Here is a 20,498-nt window from a genome sequence, read left to right as displayed (position 1 = left end):
TCCTCGGAGAGCTCGCAGTCTTAGGTACCTATCGAAGGATGGGTTTACACGGCTCTTTGCACGTGTGGAAGACTGTAACCTTCCTTGTTCAACATTCAAGGCTACTGTCCCGGACCAGTCTGCAGAATTTGACCGTTCAGTATTGTGTGATGGATGATAGCTGGGGTCTGGGTAGCTGTGGTAGATTCTGAAAGTGTGGAGTAAATCATTGGAAGGGTATGAAAACAGATGACCTGGGAAAAGGCAATGAGCTCATGCAGAAGTGTTTTGAAAGCATTTGTGCAGGTAAATCTTCTGGGGAGGTTTGAGGCCAGCAATAAGTATGTTGAAGCAAGGTGGAGTGCCAAACATGGGATTTTTCAGCTTGTTATCTTCACTGTTCACTCTGAGGATTTTCAGGAACATCCCACGCAGGCTTCAGATCAACTTAATCCAATTTTTTTTCTACCTGGCAGCAATGTGAGGTATCATGAATGCAGAACGTAAGGGAAGAGGAAAGAAGTGAGCATCTCCTAAAGTGTGTGAAGGCAGTGGAGAGAGAAAAATATTATACATGAAGCTGCTTCTGGGTGTTTGTAGGGCAGCCTTTTTGCTCTTCCATTAAGAAGATTTCTTTTCTTTTTATTTACAATTTCTTCTTTTCTTCCTTTTAATCTTACTGTGTATGGGTGATGCTTAGTGTGAAGTTATACGAGTCAGTTCCCTCCATAGACCTATATCCTAGCAAAGTGCCAGTGTTACTGAGGTAGAAAAATAAATAAAAACTGTTAACCCTAAATGTGCTGACAACTTTTTTCGAAGGGACTCCATTTCCTCATCTGGGCAGTTACAGCAAAACTGTTTTTCTGATTCCACTGGATGATCAGCATTATAGATCAAGGCACCTCTGGGTCATGATTTTGTATTTAGCTTAGTTGATACAGTGGTAGGTGCTGAATTAACTCTGCCAGTTTACTTTATTTGCAGACCAACCAGGTCTTATTACAGAGTATCCCAGCAAGATCCTACGTTTAGGCTCAAATTTGCAGTACCCAATATCATAATACGGTTGCCTGAGAACACTAGGCAGTTCCATACATGTTCAGAAAAATCCCAATCTGTTGTAAGGAGGTAGGAACCAGAAAAAGCTCTTCAGGGTGTGTGCGTCACTCAGGCCTTGATGCAAGTTACCCTACTTCAGCCTGTGACATTTTTCTTCAAAAATTTACCAGTTCTTCTGACCTGCTTTTTCTCTTCATATTCTTGCAAAGTCATGCCCAGTAGCCTGTCTTCTTGAAGTCTGTCATTGACTCTTCCCCCCCCCCTTCTCATTTCCCTGTCCTTTCTCTTGCTGTCAACTTGTTCTTACCTGTTGTTCAGACTCTTCTCTCCTAGAGTCGCTTTCTCCGTGTCCTGTGCCAAAGAATTGTCATCCGTTCTTTTCAGGGTTTGTAACCCTGTCCTGCTGTATGGTGATGTAATAAGCAGCATTTAGAGTAGTTTGGGTAACTGTTCTGCAAAGTCCTGTATCATCATCCCACTCCTACCACCATTTCCCCTCCTAACCCTCTTCCAGCAGCATGGTCCCTGCATCAAGCTTTGAGGTGGAGTCATTGTGCCAGATTTTCTGTCTTCCCCCTTGGGAGGTGGGGAAAGCATCTTGGCACTTCAGAGTTGATTTACCTGTTAGTCTCTTAGTCAGCATTAGGTTGGGGTTACTCCTGTTGAAACAAGGTGGTAAGCAGGAGTCGTTAGCAGGAGTTAAAAAGAAAATACATGTAGCAAATCAATAAAGATGCATATTGACTGATTTCTTTGGGTGTGGATTTATCTGCTGAGGTTAGCAGTAAAAATAATTGTTCTAGCATGTGTTAATCTATGCTGGACAGAATTTTGGAACACAAACAGTGGAACATGAGCCGCTGCTGTTGTGAAATATTAAAATGAACTAATTGTTTCTTTTTTATCTCAGTTTTATGCTTTTGTGGGTGAGGAAAAACTCTAATTTCTGTATAAGAACACACAAAGCATTATTGTTAGACACACATCTTAACAATATTGAAGTGCAAGTTCATCTTTGAAATGTACATTGATTTTTAGATTAAAATGCCTTCATTATTGCGTTTTTGTCAATAACACAATTTAGACTTGTTTCTGTTGTTATACTCTGATTGACCCTATATTTTTTCAATGATAGCAGTTTTATTCTTTACACTTTACTGCTTTCACAGAAGAGCATTAAACCCTTGAAAATGTAACATTTTTACTTTTTAGCTGTAGTTTCCTGTTTAATAATTGTACATTTTTTTGTTGGACCTAAAATGTTTTCCATTAAACTCATGGCATGCTTTTAAAAGCTAGCATTAAAAGAGTCTGATACTGCTTTCAAATTATTTTTCTCTAAGTGGACTTATATTGGCGAACATCACATAGGTTGAAAATAATCACATTTGCTCATTGTTTTTGACAAGTTATTGTGTGGTGGTGTTAATAAATTGAGAGAGTTGCTTGGCGGCGTCATGTCTACACAAGGGAATTCTGTGAATTCATACGTTTTCAGTTGTAATTGAATGTTCATTTGTTCTGCACTTTATCTCTTCCTCCTAACACACAGGGGTTTATATCTTTTATTTTGTTCTGTCTATAAAATATTGAAACTGAAATTGCATCCACTTAAGCTGTTCACTCGATGGTCTTGTGAATTCAGACACCATCGACTCTGCTTCATCTTGTTTTTGCCCTTCTCTTGTTCTTCACAGGTTACCTTAGGAAAAGTGTTAAAAGTGATAGTGGTGATGCGGAGCCTCTTCATTGACCGGACAATAGTAAAAGGGTACAATGAAAATGTCTACACTGAAGATGGCAAGGTAGGTTATTGTATATGCAGCAGCATTAAGTTTTATTTTCACCTGGTATTTAAATGACAGAGAACAGGAATCCTATCACGAGTGTGCTAGAAACATAAAACTGTCAAAAGACTCTGGGGATGTTTTGCAAAATGCTCAGGTTTAAATTTATCATGCTTTGCTTGGATTTTTTTGTACCCAAATGTCTGACTTCTTTCTAAGCACTGAAGCCCTTGCTTGAATTTCTAATTTATCACCTTAGACCCCAGTTGCCTCATTAATAGTGTCTATTGAGAAAACATTTTTTCAGTGTACCAGCACATCAATAGCCCAAGGTTCCAGTTTCTCTTTTCTGGGAGCCATTGGGAAATCTTGGGCTGGTTTTGTGCTCAGCCTGATAAACACAACCCTGCAAATCATTGGTAGGTAGTCCTCAATAATTTGCTTGTCAATAATAGCGCGTCTTGAATAGTAGCTATTAAAGCAAGTGTTACCTGTTTCCACAAGCGATTTGTTCTATGAACAATTCACCCTGCTCGAACCCTCAAATTTTGTCTGGCTGCACACACTCCATATGGCTCTCTTTAGCGCATCAGAAGATGTTAATGGGACCTGACGGCCTTCAGCTCAGCTCGTTTCTCTTTTCAGGGTGGAATGGTCTCTCTTACAGAGACATCCGCCAGGACTCTCCTTTGCCAGTAACAGTACTAAATACCTCCATGTTTCACGTTTTCTCTCTGGAGCTTTCTCTTCTGATTATGAAGCCTATTAAAAGAAAAAAGTTCATTATATCAAGATGAGTACTTGGCACCCATAGGCCATGTTATAATGAGGTGAGACTTTTTTCCTTTCAAAAGCGATAACTGTGTTTTAGCACACAGAAGCACGTTGTGTACTGACCCAGAGTTCAGCGGCTCTGAGTCTGAACCTCTGTTCCCTAGAAAAGGCCAGGGGCCGATCTGCTGAAGGAGGTCATTCAGCTGCATTTCCCAGATGAGTCTCACTCGAAGGGTGGGGGATTGGCCGAAGAAGTAGTAAAATAAAAATTGCCTGATTTTGGGTTGCTTTATTCAAATATGCAGGTTTAAATACTACTTTGCCACAGAAGCAGCTGTACCATACTCCCTGTATATTAGCATACAAATACAGACTTGCAGCACCAGCCCCTCTTCACCTCAAGTTCTGCTTGGAAGTAAAATGATAGTATGCCTAAAGAGCACCGACGGTGCTTGATGGATTCCTGTGTCACACTTCATTTGGGTGTGCTCATTTTCTCCGATGAATCCAGTTTCCTTTGAAGCTCCCTTGAAATATAATAATGCTATATATGCTGAAAAGCTAAGTAAAAGAGTTCCTTTCTGAAACTCAGCATCTGGTGCTGGGCTTCTGTTTAGCTCAAGGTTAACTCTCAAGAGAGCCATAAACCATTTCTGTCATCGTTTGCTGCGAGGGGAAGAGCAGGACTCACCAAGGCCAGCTTTGGGCAGGGGGTTCAGCTTCTCCAGAGCATCGGTGCTAACACCTGGCTTGTTTTCTTGCTTTAAGCCAGTCTGCAGGGGAGTCTGTTTTCTACTGATTTAGCTTTCTGTGTCCAAAGCTAGGTTGTGTGACTGCTCCCACGAACCCGTGACCATTAAGTGTCGGCTTGCTATTCCATTGGGCCATCCCAGGGCTTTCACAAACCTGAAGGTCTGCACTTTGGGTATAAATAGGTACATTTCATTTGACTTAAGTAGAATTGGAGTCACAGCCACTTAAATCATGGGTAAATTTGGCTTGGAAGATTGAATAAACGCATAACTTGCTAGTTTTGCCAACTGGAGCACATATTGACAAACAGTGAGCTCCCTCTTTTTCACTAATTAACTACTCTGATAATTGGAGAATAAGAATAAGATTGTGCTCTTGCAATGATTCGCTTTACTTATTGTGACTGCTGGGAATGAGTGATTACAGTCGATTGCAAACGTAGTCCATTCCAATTCCTTCCCTGTCACAACAGATGCTCTTGGGAAAGTTCTCCAGTGAGGTTTCACCATACTAGTGTAGCTTCTCAGTTTCTAGCCTGATGGAGGGAAAAATGCACTAGCATTCAGAAGAGTATGAGAAAGGAGATCAGCAAGTATCATCTCTGTTAAATAACAAAAATATGGAGAACCCTCAGGATCGCAGTAGGAGGTGATCGTTTTTCCAGTGAGCAGTTTACACAGTAATTGCTGGTTTAGGTGTTAGCTTATGTATTCCTAGGAAGCATTTACTGTTTGCAAACAGCAAGGACAAGATTAACTAGGTGGTGTCATACGATATGGCAATTTTGAAGCTCCTGTCTTCTCTGTAAGCTATGTTGAAGACTGGCTAAATCATTGTGTGAATGAGGGGCCATTGAGTCATCCTCCTAACTGCACAAGTCAGAAGGTCTTTTAATTAACAAAAGTGAAAATCAGTGGGGGGCTTTCTCCACGTAGAACAGGATTTGGGGCAACAAAATATATTCGACAGTGTTCAACAAAAGAAATGGCCATCATCGGGAGACTGAATGATCACACAGGTGAAAAATGGACTGTGCAGAGAAGAGGCCAATGATTTGCTTGCAGGTCAGGGGAGTCGTCATTTATCTCTGAAAATACAACTGTTTTAGCAAATTTCGCGTTACTGGGAAGAAAAAGGGAAGAGATGAGTGCAAACAGAAGAGGTGTTGATAGTCTTCTAGTCCATTAGTCAGGCAAGTCTAGAAAAAAACCCACAAATATGGGTGTTTCTCATCGCTGTGGAACTGTGCGTGGCATGCTAGCAGTTCCACAGGAAAGCTGACACTGCATTATCCCGGTTGCTTTAGCTTGCATGTTGTGCTGTGTAGGTTGACAGGTACTTGTGTGAAAGCTTCACACAGTTTCTGCTGTACTGAAGTCTAGTTAAATTGGGTACTTCCTCTTACAGATTTAAGTACTTTCAAAATTAATGTGAAAAAATAGAAGTCTTAAGCTTGCAGTGAGGAAAAATAAGACACTACATTCTGGGGTCTTAATTTTCAAGCTTTGCTTATACAGACAAAAAATCATTGCATTTCTTAAGTGCTTCATGTACTTCTCTCGTGAATTATTCACAAACCCTGCAGAATATGTCTTTGCCAGGTTGCTAGCCGCATAACTTAAACATTTTTGGTGACACTTTGCAAAAACAATAGGTGAGATCTGGCAGCCTCTGTCATGTCATGGGTTCTGGATACTGATAGCTCTGCAATCTCTCTTGCTTACCGTAGTAACCCGTTGTGTCCACCACATACTGATGCATTTTTAATTAGCCCCGTGATTTTAGTGATGGCATGGTGCCACCCTTCATTTCAAACTCTGACATACTCATTGTGCCCTGGAATTTAATCATGGATAGTAATTAATTACTAGTGTTGTCCTGATTCCTGAATAAATGAAGCTATGCAGCTCACCCTTCCAGGGCAGGCTTATTGTCAGCTGAGCCATTAGTAGCCCTAGTCTGCCAATATAAATAAAAATGTATTGGGATTTTTTGGCATAACACCGTGCTTTTCTTTGGATGCAGAGTCCAAGAACCACCTTGACAGGGTGTGTTTAGAGTGGGTACATAACATCGCTGCCTAGCCAAATTCCTGTTTTTGCACCCGTTAGACTTAACTAAAGGAACGTAAGTGTCTCTGTTGAATTATCACGTTAAGGAACTTGGGTTATGTTAATGCTACGGCTTCATTAATTACCCCATATCAATAAGAAAAGGCAGCTTTTAGCCTCCTAGCGTAAGAGAGGAGAAGAAATAGTAGTATCAAAGGAAAGCTTCAAAGACAGGCAGAGCTGTCTCTCGGGTAATTTCTGATCCCTGCATTCTTTCCACTTCAAAGCTGGATGTGTGTGTGTTTGGGTGAAGGGGGGGTTGAATCCGATTTCTCTAATAAGTGTTGGCACCGGACCTGTTTGATATTAGATGCAGGGAACATTCTGATTTGTTATCGCCTTTGAAATCGTTCAGACGACCTTCAGAAAATGGCCTCTTGTTACTTATGCTGGGGGTGGGTGGGGAGAGTGGGGCATTGGGAAAAAAAAGCCCCAGTTTAATTCACATGCAGAGGATGCCCTGAAATTGTGCTTTCAGCAGTTTTTAGTTACAAATGTGTGTCTTGATTGAAAGTGAAAAGTTGAAGAATAATAGACCTATAACGATGCATTCTTTAATCTGCCTCTGCCTTAATCCTCTGTTTCAGGGGGAAAGGTGGTCAGTCATTTAGGATGTATGCATGTGCTTTGGGGGGTTTGGTAGCTTTTTCTTTTTTCTTCTTTTTTTTTTTTTTTTTTTTAGCTTGGATAACACCATGTCTGTAAGACAGACATTTATTACTTTTTCAGCCTTTCAATCTTTATGGCAGCTAATGAACATTCAGAACCTGTTGGACTCATCTTAATGCAGCATCTGAAGTGGACTTTTTTTTTTTTAGATCTTGAGTCTAACTAGAGAGGATCACATACTTGGTTTGATCACTAGAGATTAGCAAAACCATATATACATTCCAGCTCTGCAGTCAAAGAAAGCCTTAAATTACATGAAAACAGCTTTTTAAAAGTACGCATTAATCTTTTATTTTCAAATGTAGACTTTTCTAATATGGAAATGTGATGCTTCCTTCCCGACAGGCACAGGGCTGTTACTACAGTGTAAATCAAGCTCAGGTCCAAGTCCGGGCTGAACCGCCGCGTGTGGACTCTAGCGTATGAGTGCTGTTGGTGTTCACACAGGTTCTTGATCCCAGCCGAAAAGCCAGTAAATGTAAAAAGATTTATAGGTACATGCCTCAGGGTACTTGTGTCTTTATCTAACCTGGAAGAGGCATTGAGACATCAGCTGCCTTTTGTCTTGCGGCAAGGTCAGCGGTACTAAGCCATAAAACATCTATTCTGAAGTGATTTTTAAATCTTTAACGTTGCCTCCTGTCCAGACTGAGGACTGGGGATTCAAGAGTCACTTCTGTACCGGTATTTAGAAGTGGACCGCTTACCAGTGTTACTCTTAAAAGAATGGGAACCTTGAGCATTCTGAACATTTTTAGCAATGTGAATTAATTACTTGGGTTCAGCATCCTTCCCCCTCTAGTGTGTTTTACTCACTGCATATGACTTCCTTAATTTCAGACCCTTTTTGTGCCTTTTAAAAGACTAGTAATTTCAGCTAGAACTTATGGACACATAAGAGAATTAAAAAAATCAGTTGTACCTGATAGTAAAGGAGATACTTTGTGGGAAAACGTGTGTCCAACCATGTTGTCAAGTGTTAGAGTAGCCAACAGTAGGGGAAAAAAAAAAGGTGATCTGCAAGTCTGGGGTTGATGGAAGTTCCTCTTGTTTTTCCCTCCTGCTTTTCCGTGACAGAGTACAAGCTATTCCACAGGGCTGGGCTGAAAGAGTGTCAGCGTGTTGGCTGAAATTGTTTAACGTGGGAGCCCTTTGGTTGTTTAACAAGGGCAGCCTTACCTTCTGGTTGCCGGGGCTGATGAAACTGATTTCAGTTTTGTTCTTTTAGTTCGTATATAGTTGAGCACACAGTTAAGTCATGGATGTGTGCAGTTATCTACAACCTTAAATCTCTTTTAGTGTGATTTTTGTCTGCAAATGTAAATGCACTTTCCTAAGGGATGTTTTATTTAGCCCCAGTAGACCAGTGCTTTGGCTTAATTCAGCTAAATGTTCTTTGTGTCGTTTGTAACTGAATCACTTACTCAGACACAAGACAAGCATAAACTTAGTAAAAATGCCCTCATTTTAGAAACAGACTGAAGCTGATGAATATTTGCATAGATCAGCCACAACCCCATACAAATGAAGATTTTGCTGGTTTTAAAGAGAATGCATTAATTTAACAGGTCTTGTATGTATACAATCTTTTTTTATTGAAACTGTGATGAAATATGTTCATTCTTCACTGCAATACAAAGGAAATCTTATATCGTTAATTCCCTTTCTTGGATTGCAACAGGTAAAGGTATTGGGTCAAAACAGTGAACTGAGAAATATATCTCCGTAGATCTGTTTGCCTGCTCTTTTAATTTGAACAGCTGCTTAGCTTCCTTTTCTGCATAAAGCTGCTTCTTTATGTGTGGTAATATGTAATTTTTTTTTCTTCCTGCTGTAGCTTGACATATGGTCTAAATCCAACTATCAAGTTTTTCAGAAGGTAAGTCTCACATAATTTCTCTCCACATAATGCTTATAGCAGACACATGTATTTTAAATATCTAGCCCTTATGTAAAAGAATTAAGAATTTATTCCTTTGTCATCACAATCTGCAAATAACAAGCAATAATGAAATAAAATGAAATAATAATAATGGAAAACTGTGAGTAGAAGAGGAGATAACTTCTGCTGTTATTTAATTTGGATTTATTTCCCGTCACAGTTCCAGTCCATAGTTGGAATAGGAAACTTGAGATTATACTACTCTAGCCTTAAAATTCCGTGAGGAATCTTCAAGCACTTTTTTTTTTTAAATCTTTTAGGGGAGGAAGGACTGTTTCAGGTTCATTTGGATTTTGTTTTGTTTTCATTGGTTTTGGTTGCCCCCCTCTCCTGAGGGCTTGAGTTTAATAAATCAGTAGAACTCACTTTCCAAAATGAGTTTGGCAGTTTTTTCCATGACGTTATTTTGCCTGCTTCTCTTCCCATGATGATGTAAGCAAAAGGAGTAATTACTGAAGTGAATGCCATTCCAGAAAGTAGAAAAGACCAATGAGAGAATGGGAGCAATAAGTATAAAACTGCTAAGAAGGTTCAAGTGTGTTATGGAAAGAGCTGTATCTCGCTGTTTTCCAGGCAGGGAAGAGATTTCTCTTTGAAGGCCTCTTGTCAAAATGCTGTAAGTTCAGATTGATCCAGGTTTAAATTCTGGTTTCCTTACCTTGAAGCCACAGTTCAAGGAGCTTGAGTCCCCAGCTAGCGCGGTAGCTTCCTTTCATCTACTTTTGTAGTTTGTGTAACAAATAGGGGTCAGGAACTCAAAAGGGCATAAAAGCAGGGGTCAAAAGTATGGCATATTGACTGTATTTGTGCATCTTCCTTCCAAGATTTCAGATGCAGTCAGAAGGGAAGACGTTTGACCTATGATATTAACCTGCTAGAGATCAAAGGACAGCTTTTGGGGAGGTTGGTCGCTCTCCCTCTCTGCCTAGCATTAAAGCAAAATTTTGCTGCGCTTGATTCTTTACCCCAGAGATTACTGGATTAAATATTCTTTCTTTTTTTTCCTCACTCCTCAAAAATATTTAGTGTCAAGAGGGTAATATAGCAGGAAGTAAACCAGCATAAATCTTAGTATCTTGTTTATTAGTATGCTTTTAAGTAACTTTTTCAATGGAATACATTTAAGGTTCATCATCTCCCTTTCCCCATATATGTGTTAGGTTGTAAGCTCATTTGGGCATAAGATTGTCTTCCCGGACATTTTGCTTTAGAATAACCTGGAAGGGTTAAGTCATATTGCCATCATTTGTGCTAAATGATAACAAATCTTGAGGGGTTGATTATATAATTGTAATTGCCTATATGCAAGGTAAGAGAGTAGGGTAAAAGTACAGGTTTGCTTAGGAGCCCGAGTTAAGGGCTCGGGGAGCATAAATATGTAGAGTAAATTTCTCTTCAGGTCCAGGTGATGGCCTTCAGACCAAAAGTGAAAGAGGTCGATGAGGAAACATGAAATGCCCCTCTTACTGCTGCCTGTGTGGCTGCATTATGGATAAATAAGAATCTTTATTCTTTTCCTAATTTTCTGAAATAATGTGATACAACCTGAATATTAATGTTCAGTTCTCTCTTGGTAAATAATAACAGATGTATTAATATAAAAAAAAGAAGAAAAAAAACCCCAAAACACCACAACCACAAAAAACCAAAACAACCCAAAAAGAAAAGAGGGCAGAAGAAAGAATTGCTTGTAACCAGTTGAACAGCTGTCTGCATTTTTTTTAATAGTAGTTTTATACATTTTGTTCCCAGCTCTGTCGCTGTGTTATCTTGAGCAACTTAACCTCTCTTTGGTTCAGTTTTCTGCATCCCTTAGGCTGGGGTGATACTTGCTGACTTCACAGGAGCTATTGCTGAATTGGTTGCATAGATCTGTGCATGAAAAGTTGATAAAACTGCAAGGTGATGGTACTTTCTAATCAATAGATTCTGTGCTATTGAGCTGATAGTTAAGGCTGGGACCTAAGTCAAGTTTTCAAACAGATGACAGAAAATGCTGTGGTTCAGCATAGTAAGTGTTCTTTGTGGTGCTGTGCTTGGTTTGATTTTGTCTTTATTCTCTGAAGCCGCACTTGTATTTACAATACCCAGGACTAGTGATTAGCAGCAGCAAAATGAAGGGAAGTAGGTAAAATAGTGTTAGAGAAAGTATTATGCTCTGTTAGTAGTGTAGGATCTGTACTGCAGGAACTCCGGAACAAATGTTTTCATGCCATTAAAAAATCATCAGTAAACGTGTCAGAGCACATGTGAATGTTCTTGGAATGTGTTTCTCGTGGCAGTCCCCAGTAAAGCAGTGTGGAAGTGCTGTGATGAGAAGGAAAAATATGGATGAGTTACTGCTCCCACCAAGGAGGCTGGGCAGCCCTTTCAGCTCTGCTGCCTTCAACACTGTAAAATCAATCATCCCTCTAAGGGCAGGGCCACTTCTCTTTAAAAGCTGGACCAAGTTCTCAAACTCTGCCTTCAGTGATAATATAACAACATCTGGAGCTCGCAAGATACCTGCCAGTGGTAGCTGCAGGCCTGTCAAATTCTCACAGGGTTGCAGCATGACTTTCTAGGTTAAGGACCAGAGACCTCTGATCTTCAATCCAACCCTGTCAAACGAAGCTAAATTTGTCCTGACTTTTTGTTTGCAAACGTTGGCTGTGTCAGCAAGCCTTTTCTCTCTCCTTCTTATTAGGCAGGATACCCGAGTGTGTATAATTTGATGGGGGACGGCTCCCGGAGGGCCCATTACTGTTAAAGTGTACAGTCATTTTCTGAGTTCCCTGGAGACTGCTTGAATCTGGTCCTGGGGTGAATAAGCTTTATCAGCATTGAATCCACCAGCAGGGTTAGATTCAGAGAATGGAGCTGAGAAATAAGAGAGGGAAAGCTGAAAGGGCAAAAGCACAAGGAGCAAAGAAAAGGTTTTTCAGACTTCTGACATTTAAACTCCACAGGAGTGGCAACTGTTTTGATCTTAAACCTCCTTATTTTAACACCTTGCATCTCTCGATCCACTAGTGCAAGAGGAGGAACAAAGTGGGATGTAAGGAAATATTTTGGGACTTAAATCTTGGTGGGAAGAAGAGTATATGTGAGGGCTGCATAATTCCAGGTCCTTGTCTTTTTGATTAAAAAAGTATGGTTTGTAGAGAATGGTGCAATATTTATAACTTTGCATTCAAAAAAAAGGCAAAAATAAAGAGTAATGGAACTGTTATGAGTGGGTCAAAATTGGAGATGGTGTCAAACATTAACTGTTTCATTTATAAAGCTGCTTCGTTAAGAGCGGAGTAGCTGGTTTTGCTGCGTAGTATGATCAGTTTGGCTGTTTAAGGCTTTAAACCCGTATATTTCATTCTGATCTCTGAGCCCCATTCTTATTTTCACCAGAATGGTCTATCGGTTTTAGCATGCCACAAGCTGCTTTTGTTTTGGCTTTGTATCCTTCTTCCCAGGGCACGTTTTAACCTAAACTTTGAGGAGCAGTTTGTGCCTATCCAGCTGTTTGTGAGCTGTGTGATCCCAAAGCGGTGGAACTCGGGAACACAATTTTCACCACTACAAGGGCACATAAGTATTGTAATGTATGAAGATGTATTCTTGTCAATAATCTCAGAATAAAATCACATGCGGGATGAATGCATGCATGAGACAAATATTGGGCTATTGATGATGTCTGTTCAAGGAGAGGAGATGGACTGTTCCAGGGTCACCTGCATGATTGCTCCTGTGCATGATCAGTACTTGGCTCTGTTCAAAGACCTCCTTAGGCAAAATAAAATCCCCGTGACCCAGTCCAAATAAGTAGAACAAGTGAAATAAAAACTTAAACACTCTGAGCTCTGAAAACAAGCGATAAATCCTTTGGAACTGTCTGGTGGTGCTTTACTGAATTGGGAGTGGGGAAGGATGTGTAAAGAATTCGTGCTGAGTTCATCAGTGCCTGTTTGTAGAGGCACCATCATTCATCCTTCTGGGTGCCTCTTGGGCACCAGATTCTGTGCACCAGGTTCCCTCCAGAGAGACTCAAATGTGGTCCTGGAGAGAAGACTGAGTAATGGGAATCCTTGGAAATGAACAAAGGCACTCGTGCAGTTTTCCGACTATAAAAGGTCTAAACACTAATAAAATAATTTCCTTTTTTTTTCCTTTTTCTTTTAGTGCTGTGATCATCTCCAAAACTGATTGCTACAGGCTGCTGTTAAGGCCACGAACTTAGCAGGGTTTAAAAAAAAATTAAAAGACTTTTGAGGGCTTTAGAGAATCCCTTGATATTAGATGGAATTGTCAGTGCTATGCTTGGGGGAATAAACCAACAAGTAAGTGGCAAGAAAAGTTATGACTCTTAAAGGAAGCTGTGCACCTACTTTTGAAAAGCATGTTTACTGTCAGTGAGGCAAAATACTAGGAGAGAGGCAGCTTCTATAATTTAGTTGTGTGATGTTTATATTTTTATGTTTTAGTTTTTATGGCCTCATACGTCTATAGAACATACTTAGTCTACACTGGAGCAAAGCTATGCCGTGGGTCTTTGCTTTTGTGCTTCTTACACCAGTCAGAGGAAGCACTTGTTCAGCTTCTTCAACCTGTGAATTGTAGAATGTTGTTTTGGTTTGTTTTAATGAATTTTCAGCTTTGGGAATGCTGTATGACTAGCAAGTGTTGTCAAGGCCCAGTAATGCTTTTTTTTGGACGTGTCACCTTTGGAAAGCACATTTCAGCAGAGCAGTACTGTCAAGTGGGTAAAGAAATGCTCTAGAAATGACGGGTGTTGGCTGGGTTGAGACAAGTAACAGGGATTTTGTCTTCTGCTCATTGCTGGGTGTTGGTCTCGTGAGCTGTCTATAACTTCACTGAGCAGTCGGCTGCGAGAAGGAGCCAGGAGTCCGTGTCTGCCCGCTCTGCCGCAGAGCAGCACAGCAGCAGGGGCTCGGCAGGGGGTTCCTCGCAGCGGGCTGGTACCCCGGCAGCCCTGCTCACTTGCTGGGGCCTGGTTGTTCACCAAGAGCGACAAAGTCGCAGCAAAGATTGGGGTTGATCCAGTATCACTCTGGTTTGTATTCCTGATGTATACAGTGCCCCAGACAAGGGAGCAGAGATGCATTTAGGAAGTTATGGTTATAGTCAGCTTGAATTTGTAAGCAAAAAGGAGGAAAAAAAAAAAAAATCTCAGGTGACTAAATTAACTATTAACAAGAAGGGAAGTTTTCTTCTTCAGATTGAGTGTCTTTGCCAGATATTTTTTTCCCATGTAGCTGAAGTCTCTTCTGCTCTGTCTCAAAGTGCGTAGTTAAACAATAGCTATTTTATTTAGCAAAATTGTGTTTCAGGAGATTGTCTTGTCTTGCCTTTTTTTCAGACAAGAATTCAAAGTGCTTTTCAATATATGAATTGTGAAATATTGAGCTTTTCTCCAAGATCTCTTGAAAAATCTATTTCAAGGTCCAGAGCAACAGCTATCCCAATCAATGTGTGCTCTTCTGAATATGTTCCCATATAAAAAGAGGTAGAGAAATTAGAAAGTGACCAATAACTTAGGTAGCAGTAGGTAAGGTAGAGCAATAAAAGTGAAGTTAATAAAATAAACCCCTGAAATGTACAAAATGTCATCGTATACTCAGAATAAATTAGTTTGTGATTCCAACTTGGCTGGAAGAAAAAGCGCGTCCCTTAAGTGAGGCGGCGCATAGGCAGTTTGTTTTGCTTTGCTTTGGTGGGAAATCATATTGCCATTAGTAAAACTGGGTATTGATCATTTCTTTTCTTTCTTTTTTTTTTTTTTTCCTTCACACACCACCCCCCCTCCTTTTTAATCTTGGCCAGTTTGTGCTTTCTCTCATCATCTCTGTTATCGGGGGGGGGGTGTGATTCTTCCTTCACTCCCATGCACTGCCCAGTTTATCATTTGCCTGGCTCTTTTCTGCTGGAGATCGTGTTCTTTGCTGGGTTGGGTGTGGGGTCATTCCCCTACTCCTCTTCCTCAGATTTAACACCCACTTTGATCTTTTTTTAAGATCAGCACTTGCCTATGGTAGAAATCGCCTCCTTTTTGTTCAGAAAACATTATTAGTGTTCTAGCAATGCTGGGACGGCTTTCATCTCCCTGTGGAATCTCATTAGCTTTACATTACAATAGGAACAGCATATGTGCAACTTTGCCAAAGTGCCCAGTCAATTTAAATTTGTTAATAGCAGTATTTTTTTAAGCAACTTGTTTTAGTGCCAAGAGAAAACAACTTTGTTGTTCAGGAAAAAAAAAAAATACAGTTTGTTAGAAGTAGAAATACGGCAGAAGGAGAGCGGCTGCTCATAAATATCTTTAGAACTTTCTATTCTTTGACATGTCTGGTACTATCCTACAGAAGCACCATCTTAAAAGAAAAAAATCCACATAGTTAGTAGGGCTTGGATTACAGTTATTTCTGAACGCTGCATGAGATGTGTTTAAAAGAAATGACTGATTTGAGGGACGCTGTGCTATTAATGCACTGTTAATCACGTTATTTTTAATATTAATTTTTTATAAGGTAGCATATAAATGGCTTAAGCAGACTGAGGGCCATTTTGTGGTATTTTTGCAAACTCCCCAGAATGTGCACGGTCCCAAAAGTTTTCCGTTCCAAATGTCAGAATCACATGTCCTTATTCACGCTCAAGGCAGCCGCTTTTGGAGTTAGTTGTGCACGAATGATGGGGAGCAGAATCTGTTTCTAAATTTGTAGTATAACTTTAAACTGGATTCAGTGTGGGATAGACTCATTTGATGTAGTGTTCTGCGGAGGAAGTTTGTGTGGTGTGAATTAGAGCCTGTCTATACATGGATTTATTCAGGAATGCGTCTTTTACAGATTCACCTCCCTGAATAGCTTCAAGTCTGAGTCTCTCCAGTGAAAGTCTTGAGTGCTTCAGCACCATTCACGTTGCTGAATTAGACTAAATACAAATTAGGAACAAGTGGAGTTAGCAGGAAATAGCAATTGTAACTTCCAGTTCACGCTTTAGCTTACTCAAAATTTGCTACAGAATGTAGACAAGCCCTGAGCACTACTTCTCCGTGTTAAAACTAGAAAATACAATTTAATCACTGACTATAGACAATCACATAGTCTGGTTGCTTAGAGATTACTGATGAGGACCAAGTTACAAGATGTGAAGGAGCTCTCGTGGTTGTGTTGTCCGAGTTCTTTAATAGTCCGGCCCAAAGAATTTTGCCAAGAGTTTCTCCACTAAGCCTAGAACTTCTGAGAGGCAGCAGGCTGTTGGCTCTGCTGGTAACTGAGGAAGCTGAGAGGCTGCGTACTGTTAGTGAATGGTACCATAGCTTCAGAAACTGCCCCCTCCTAGAATTATTTAAAATGGTAGGGATTTAAAAAAAAAGTCTATCAAAGGATTGGTTGGGTTTCCTGATTTTTTTTTTTCTTTAGTTATCCTTGTTGTTATGAATACACATTTTATATGTATTCTGTCCAGCTGTAATTCCCAGATGTAAGATACTGTTATGGCTCTGTCTGGGAAACTAAAAAGCTTTCTATCAGAAATCTTCTACTAACCAAGTATTTGTAAACCATAATCATATTAATTGATCCTGGTTTCAGAGGAAGTGAGACTTGAGAGCTCAGTTCCTGTTTGGGGTTAAATATTTTAAGTTTTCCCATTTGAAAAAATTGAAAGAGTCTACTCATTTTTCTGTAAAGGTGCAGTTTCAATTCAGGATATTTTATCCTATTGGGAGGGTGGCAGGGGGGGTGTTTTGTGTTTTGTTTTGGGTTTTTTTTTCAGTAAAACAGACCGAAAACAAAGCTTTGGGGGTTTTTGTTGTTTGTGGGGGTTTTTTTGAAGTCTTGACCTACATTCTAGAAGTCAGTCTTCCAGAACTGCTTAATTTAGCTACATTATTGACAATGTTTTTTCTTTTGTTGAGGAAATAGTCATAGATTAAGGGAATATATTATCTAACAAAAAAAAATCATAATTGCTTCAGCTGATTCTTGTATGAATTTGGCAGCTGGAATGGAAGCTAGCTGTCAAAAACTACCCAAAATTACTTTGAGAATGTCTTCGCAGTCATGTAATCCTTGTTTTGCTGCTTCCCCATGGAATTTATACTGTTTTCCTGCAGAATGACACTACTTGGACTGAAATACAGAATGAATAAGCGTTATGTTCTCCTTTTTTCTGATGCAGGTGACAGATCATGCGACCACTGCTCTGTTGCACTACCAGCTGCCTCAAATGCCAGATGTGGTAGTCAGATCTTTCATGGTAAGTGTGTTGGAAAATACATTTTTCCAGATAGACTTCAGCACGCTTACAGTGATTGGCATTAGGCAGTTCTGATGCGGTTGTAATTTCCCCTATTTAATAAACAAGCTAGACAGTCGAGAATGACTGTAATTCTTTGTGTGTGATACCTGGACCAGGATGAAGAGCTCGTTCTCATTACCCTGGGATAATTGGTGTTGGAAGACTGAGCTGTGTTCGGTTCTTCTGTCACAGGTCTCAGTATTGGCCTGATGATTCCTATTTGCAGAGCTGCTCTGGGTCATCTCTGAAGGCAGTAGGAAAAACTTTCAACCAAAATCTTTGCGATCATCCAGCCCCTTCACTCCATTCATACTGTGCAAGAAGTTGAGTTCTGGATGTAATTTCCTGCTTCACTGGAAATTCCCCAGTAAGAGGAAGAGTTTTCTCTGCTCCTCAAAATTTCTCCTTCACTTAACTTCCATTACGTTACCCCTTCACCTGGAGCAATGTGACTGAGACTTGTAAAACTGAAGCTCCAATTTTGCCACTTACAGTCTTAGGTCTGTACAGCAGCATTGGGGTTTTTGTCCCTTTCGTTTCTGCTGTGTAATTTCAGATCAGACTCCCATCCCTGCTGTGCTGGTTTGTTTATTTAATAAGACGGCCACTAAGATGAGAGATTTGTGAAGGTCTTTTCTCTTGGAGTGCATCTTAAAATAATAGGTGAAAGGTGAAAGCAGCTCCTACTGGTCAAATCCATGTTTCAACATGTTTCTGAAAATGAATGTTTAATAGAATGGATAGCAACGTTTGTTTAAGCTGTGGACCTGCCTTATTGATTTGATAAATCACCACTAAAACTTCTAACAAAGTAAAACCAGATGTACAGCAGAAGTGTCAATATGTTGGTCCTTTCACGTGTCAGTTGTGCAATCCACATGACAGGATGTAGTGAAGCCTAATTTTCTGATGGGAATGAAGAACACTTTTCTTTTTGTTCAACAGATGTCTCAAGTGCACAATTTAACTTAATTTACCTATTTTTGTATTATGGTTCAGAAAATTCGATTTCTCTGTGGTGCAAGCAAAGCCCATCCAGGCTGAAGTAAATAACAGCAATTTACTTGTGGTGTTCTGTTGCCCTTGTCCCGATATTTACTGCTAAACCCAGAGAAGATCCAGTCCTTTTGGAGGAGACTTATTGACGGCCAAAGGTTTCGTTGCTATAGAGAAGGCTCTGATGAAGATGGAAGGATTTGTTTCAATAAACTCATCTGACCTCTTCTTCAGAGAACAATTTTCTCTTATCGATGTAATTCAATAGGACTTGAAATGACAAGATTCATGTGCAGCCTTCACAGTATAAATCTGCTGGTCCAGGTGGTTTTTTAGTTGTGTATCTCCTTGAGCTGGGAACTGAGTTATGCAATGCTCATTGCTATGTGTGACGATGGGAACAGTCCACTTGAGAGGCAGGAACTTTACCTGGGAATACCTGAACTTACTCAGTGTTGTTCAGCACTAGCCTTTTATTTATATATTTATTTATTTATTTATTTATCAGTGTAATCAGATTTAAAATGGTACCATATTTTTATGACCAATGAGTATTGATCTTAAAATCGCATTAGAGAGGAAGTTAGTTAGCGTGCTGTGAAAGTCTTTATATCTTCAGCTATGAAGAGTCCCGACTGTTGCAGTATGATTGCAGCAGGGGTGTGATAGATGATCATCGGAAGAGACAAAGCAATATTCGGTTGAAGAAGGTACCCATCAAGAGCAATTATATTCCAGTAAAAATATGAGGAGCATTACAGTGCTTGCCTTCCATCGCGATTCTCTAGCTGCAAATACCGCCTGCTCAGTGTGCGTGAATTTCTATTAACAAATTTGCTTAAGTGACTAAAAAAGCAAAAGATGATTAATCAAAGTGGGAATTCAGCTATACAGTGACCTTGTAATCTTCTGCATGCTTCTGTTTATAAAATCACTGTATAACTCACTGGGGCCTCGCCAAAGTACATTCTCTGTCCTTGCTATCGCTGTTTGACAAGAATGATGACAAAGGGGAACATCCATATCCAGTTTTCTTAATTTCTCCCCCTTTTCTTTTTAGACCTGGTTAAGAAGTTACATAAAGCTGTTCCAGGCTCCGTGCCAGCGCTGCGGAAAGTTTCTGCAGGATGGCCTGCCACCCACGTGGAGGGATTTCCGAACGCTTGAAGCTTTCCATGACACTTGCAGGCAATAGTAGCCCAGCTGTTGGTAATGCGAGGAGCGAGCGCTGCATCGGGCTTGGAAGAGAGCTGATGGCTTAATAGGTGGTTCCATTGCTGACCCTTTTCGTCCTGTACTAAGTAGTGAGGTTGCACTAATACATTTGGCTCTTTAAAAGCCATCATTCTGCGGGGCGCACGTGAGACTGATGTGTTTCGAAGAAGATGGTAAGAAGCTGTGTGTGATCACTTGATGCTTCTGAGCTGGAATGGTGATGTCTGGGGAGATCTGACAGTAATAATCAGTATTTGAAAGCTTAATGAAAATATCTGTGTACAGTTTGTGTTTTGTGACAGAATTTGCAATATTGAAGACTTTTTATAAGCTTGAAATAAATTTTGTATTCCGGAATTTGTGCTATTTATTTCATTATTTGAGCAACAAAATCCTTGGGTTTGGTGCGGATTTTTCAATGCTGCTGTCTTCTTCTATGCGTGCTGATATGATGGGGGGGGTGGTTGTTGCAAGGCTGCTTATCTGGGTGCTGGAGTTTTTTTTGTGGAAGAGATTATGGTGTTGATTAAACATGGAATTTCAAAGCCATGTGGCAGCTTGGAAGATGCAATGTACTTTCTAAGGCGGGGGGAAACAGATGTTTCCCTTTACTAAAAGTGTAATAAAAAATGTTAGCAAAATCGGCGTGTATTAAGTGGTGAGAAAACGTGTGATGAGCAGTGACAGTGTGTATAATTTGTCATGGTTTAGAACTGAAAGTAGTAAAATAATTCAGCCCTGAAGCACAGCTTCTGCAGCACAGACACGTACAGCATGTTTCCTAAATGGTTTAAAATTTACATGCAACACGGCAGCGAAGAGTAAGATCCCTCCCAGTAATCGTTGCACTTGGAATGGCTGGCAGCGTTCAGCTCCTACGAGCCTCAGCCATTTGTCCTTCACCCAGAGACC

General features: G+C 40.2%; 1 protein-coding gene across 2 annotated transcripts in view; it reads left to right on the top strand.

Annotated features, from left to right (window-relative positions):
* Positions 1 to 19,943, top strand: part of MED27 (mediator complex subunit 27) — a 92,663-nt gene extending 72,720 nt beyond the window's left edge. The window contains exons 5-8 of one of the 2 annotated variants that reach the window (XM_009961765.2): positions 2,739 to 2,846; positions 8,973 to 9,014; positions 17,256 to 17,333; positions 19,432 to 19,943. In XM_009961765.2, coding sequence (XP_009960067.1) covers positions 2,739 to 2,846; positions 8,973 to 9,014; positions 17,256 to 17,333; positions 19,432 to 19,566 — 363 coding nt within the window. In that variant the 3' untranslated portion in view covers positions 19,567 to 19,943. The remainder of the gene's footprint in view (positions 1 to 2,738; positions 2,847 to 8,972; positions 9,015 to 17,255; positions 17,334 to 19,431) is intronic. The other variant, XM_009961766.2, reaches the window with a different exon arrangement.
* Positions 19,944 to 20,498: the final 555 nt, after the last annotated feature.

The sequence above is a fragment of the Leptosomus discolor genome, chromosome 19, assembly GCF_034619465.1.
Source record: "Leptosomus discolor isolate bLepDis1 chromosome 19, bLepDis1.hap2, whole genome shotgun sequence".
Taxonomy (NCBI): domain Eukaryota; kingdom Metazoa; phylum Chordata; class Aves; order Leptosomiformes; family Leptosomidae; genus Leptosomus; species Leptosomus discolor.
Note: the sequence above shows the minus strand (reverse complement) of the source record. Positions and strands in the feature narration are given on the sequence as shown.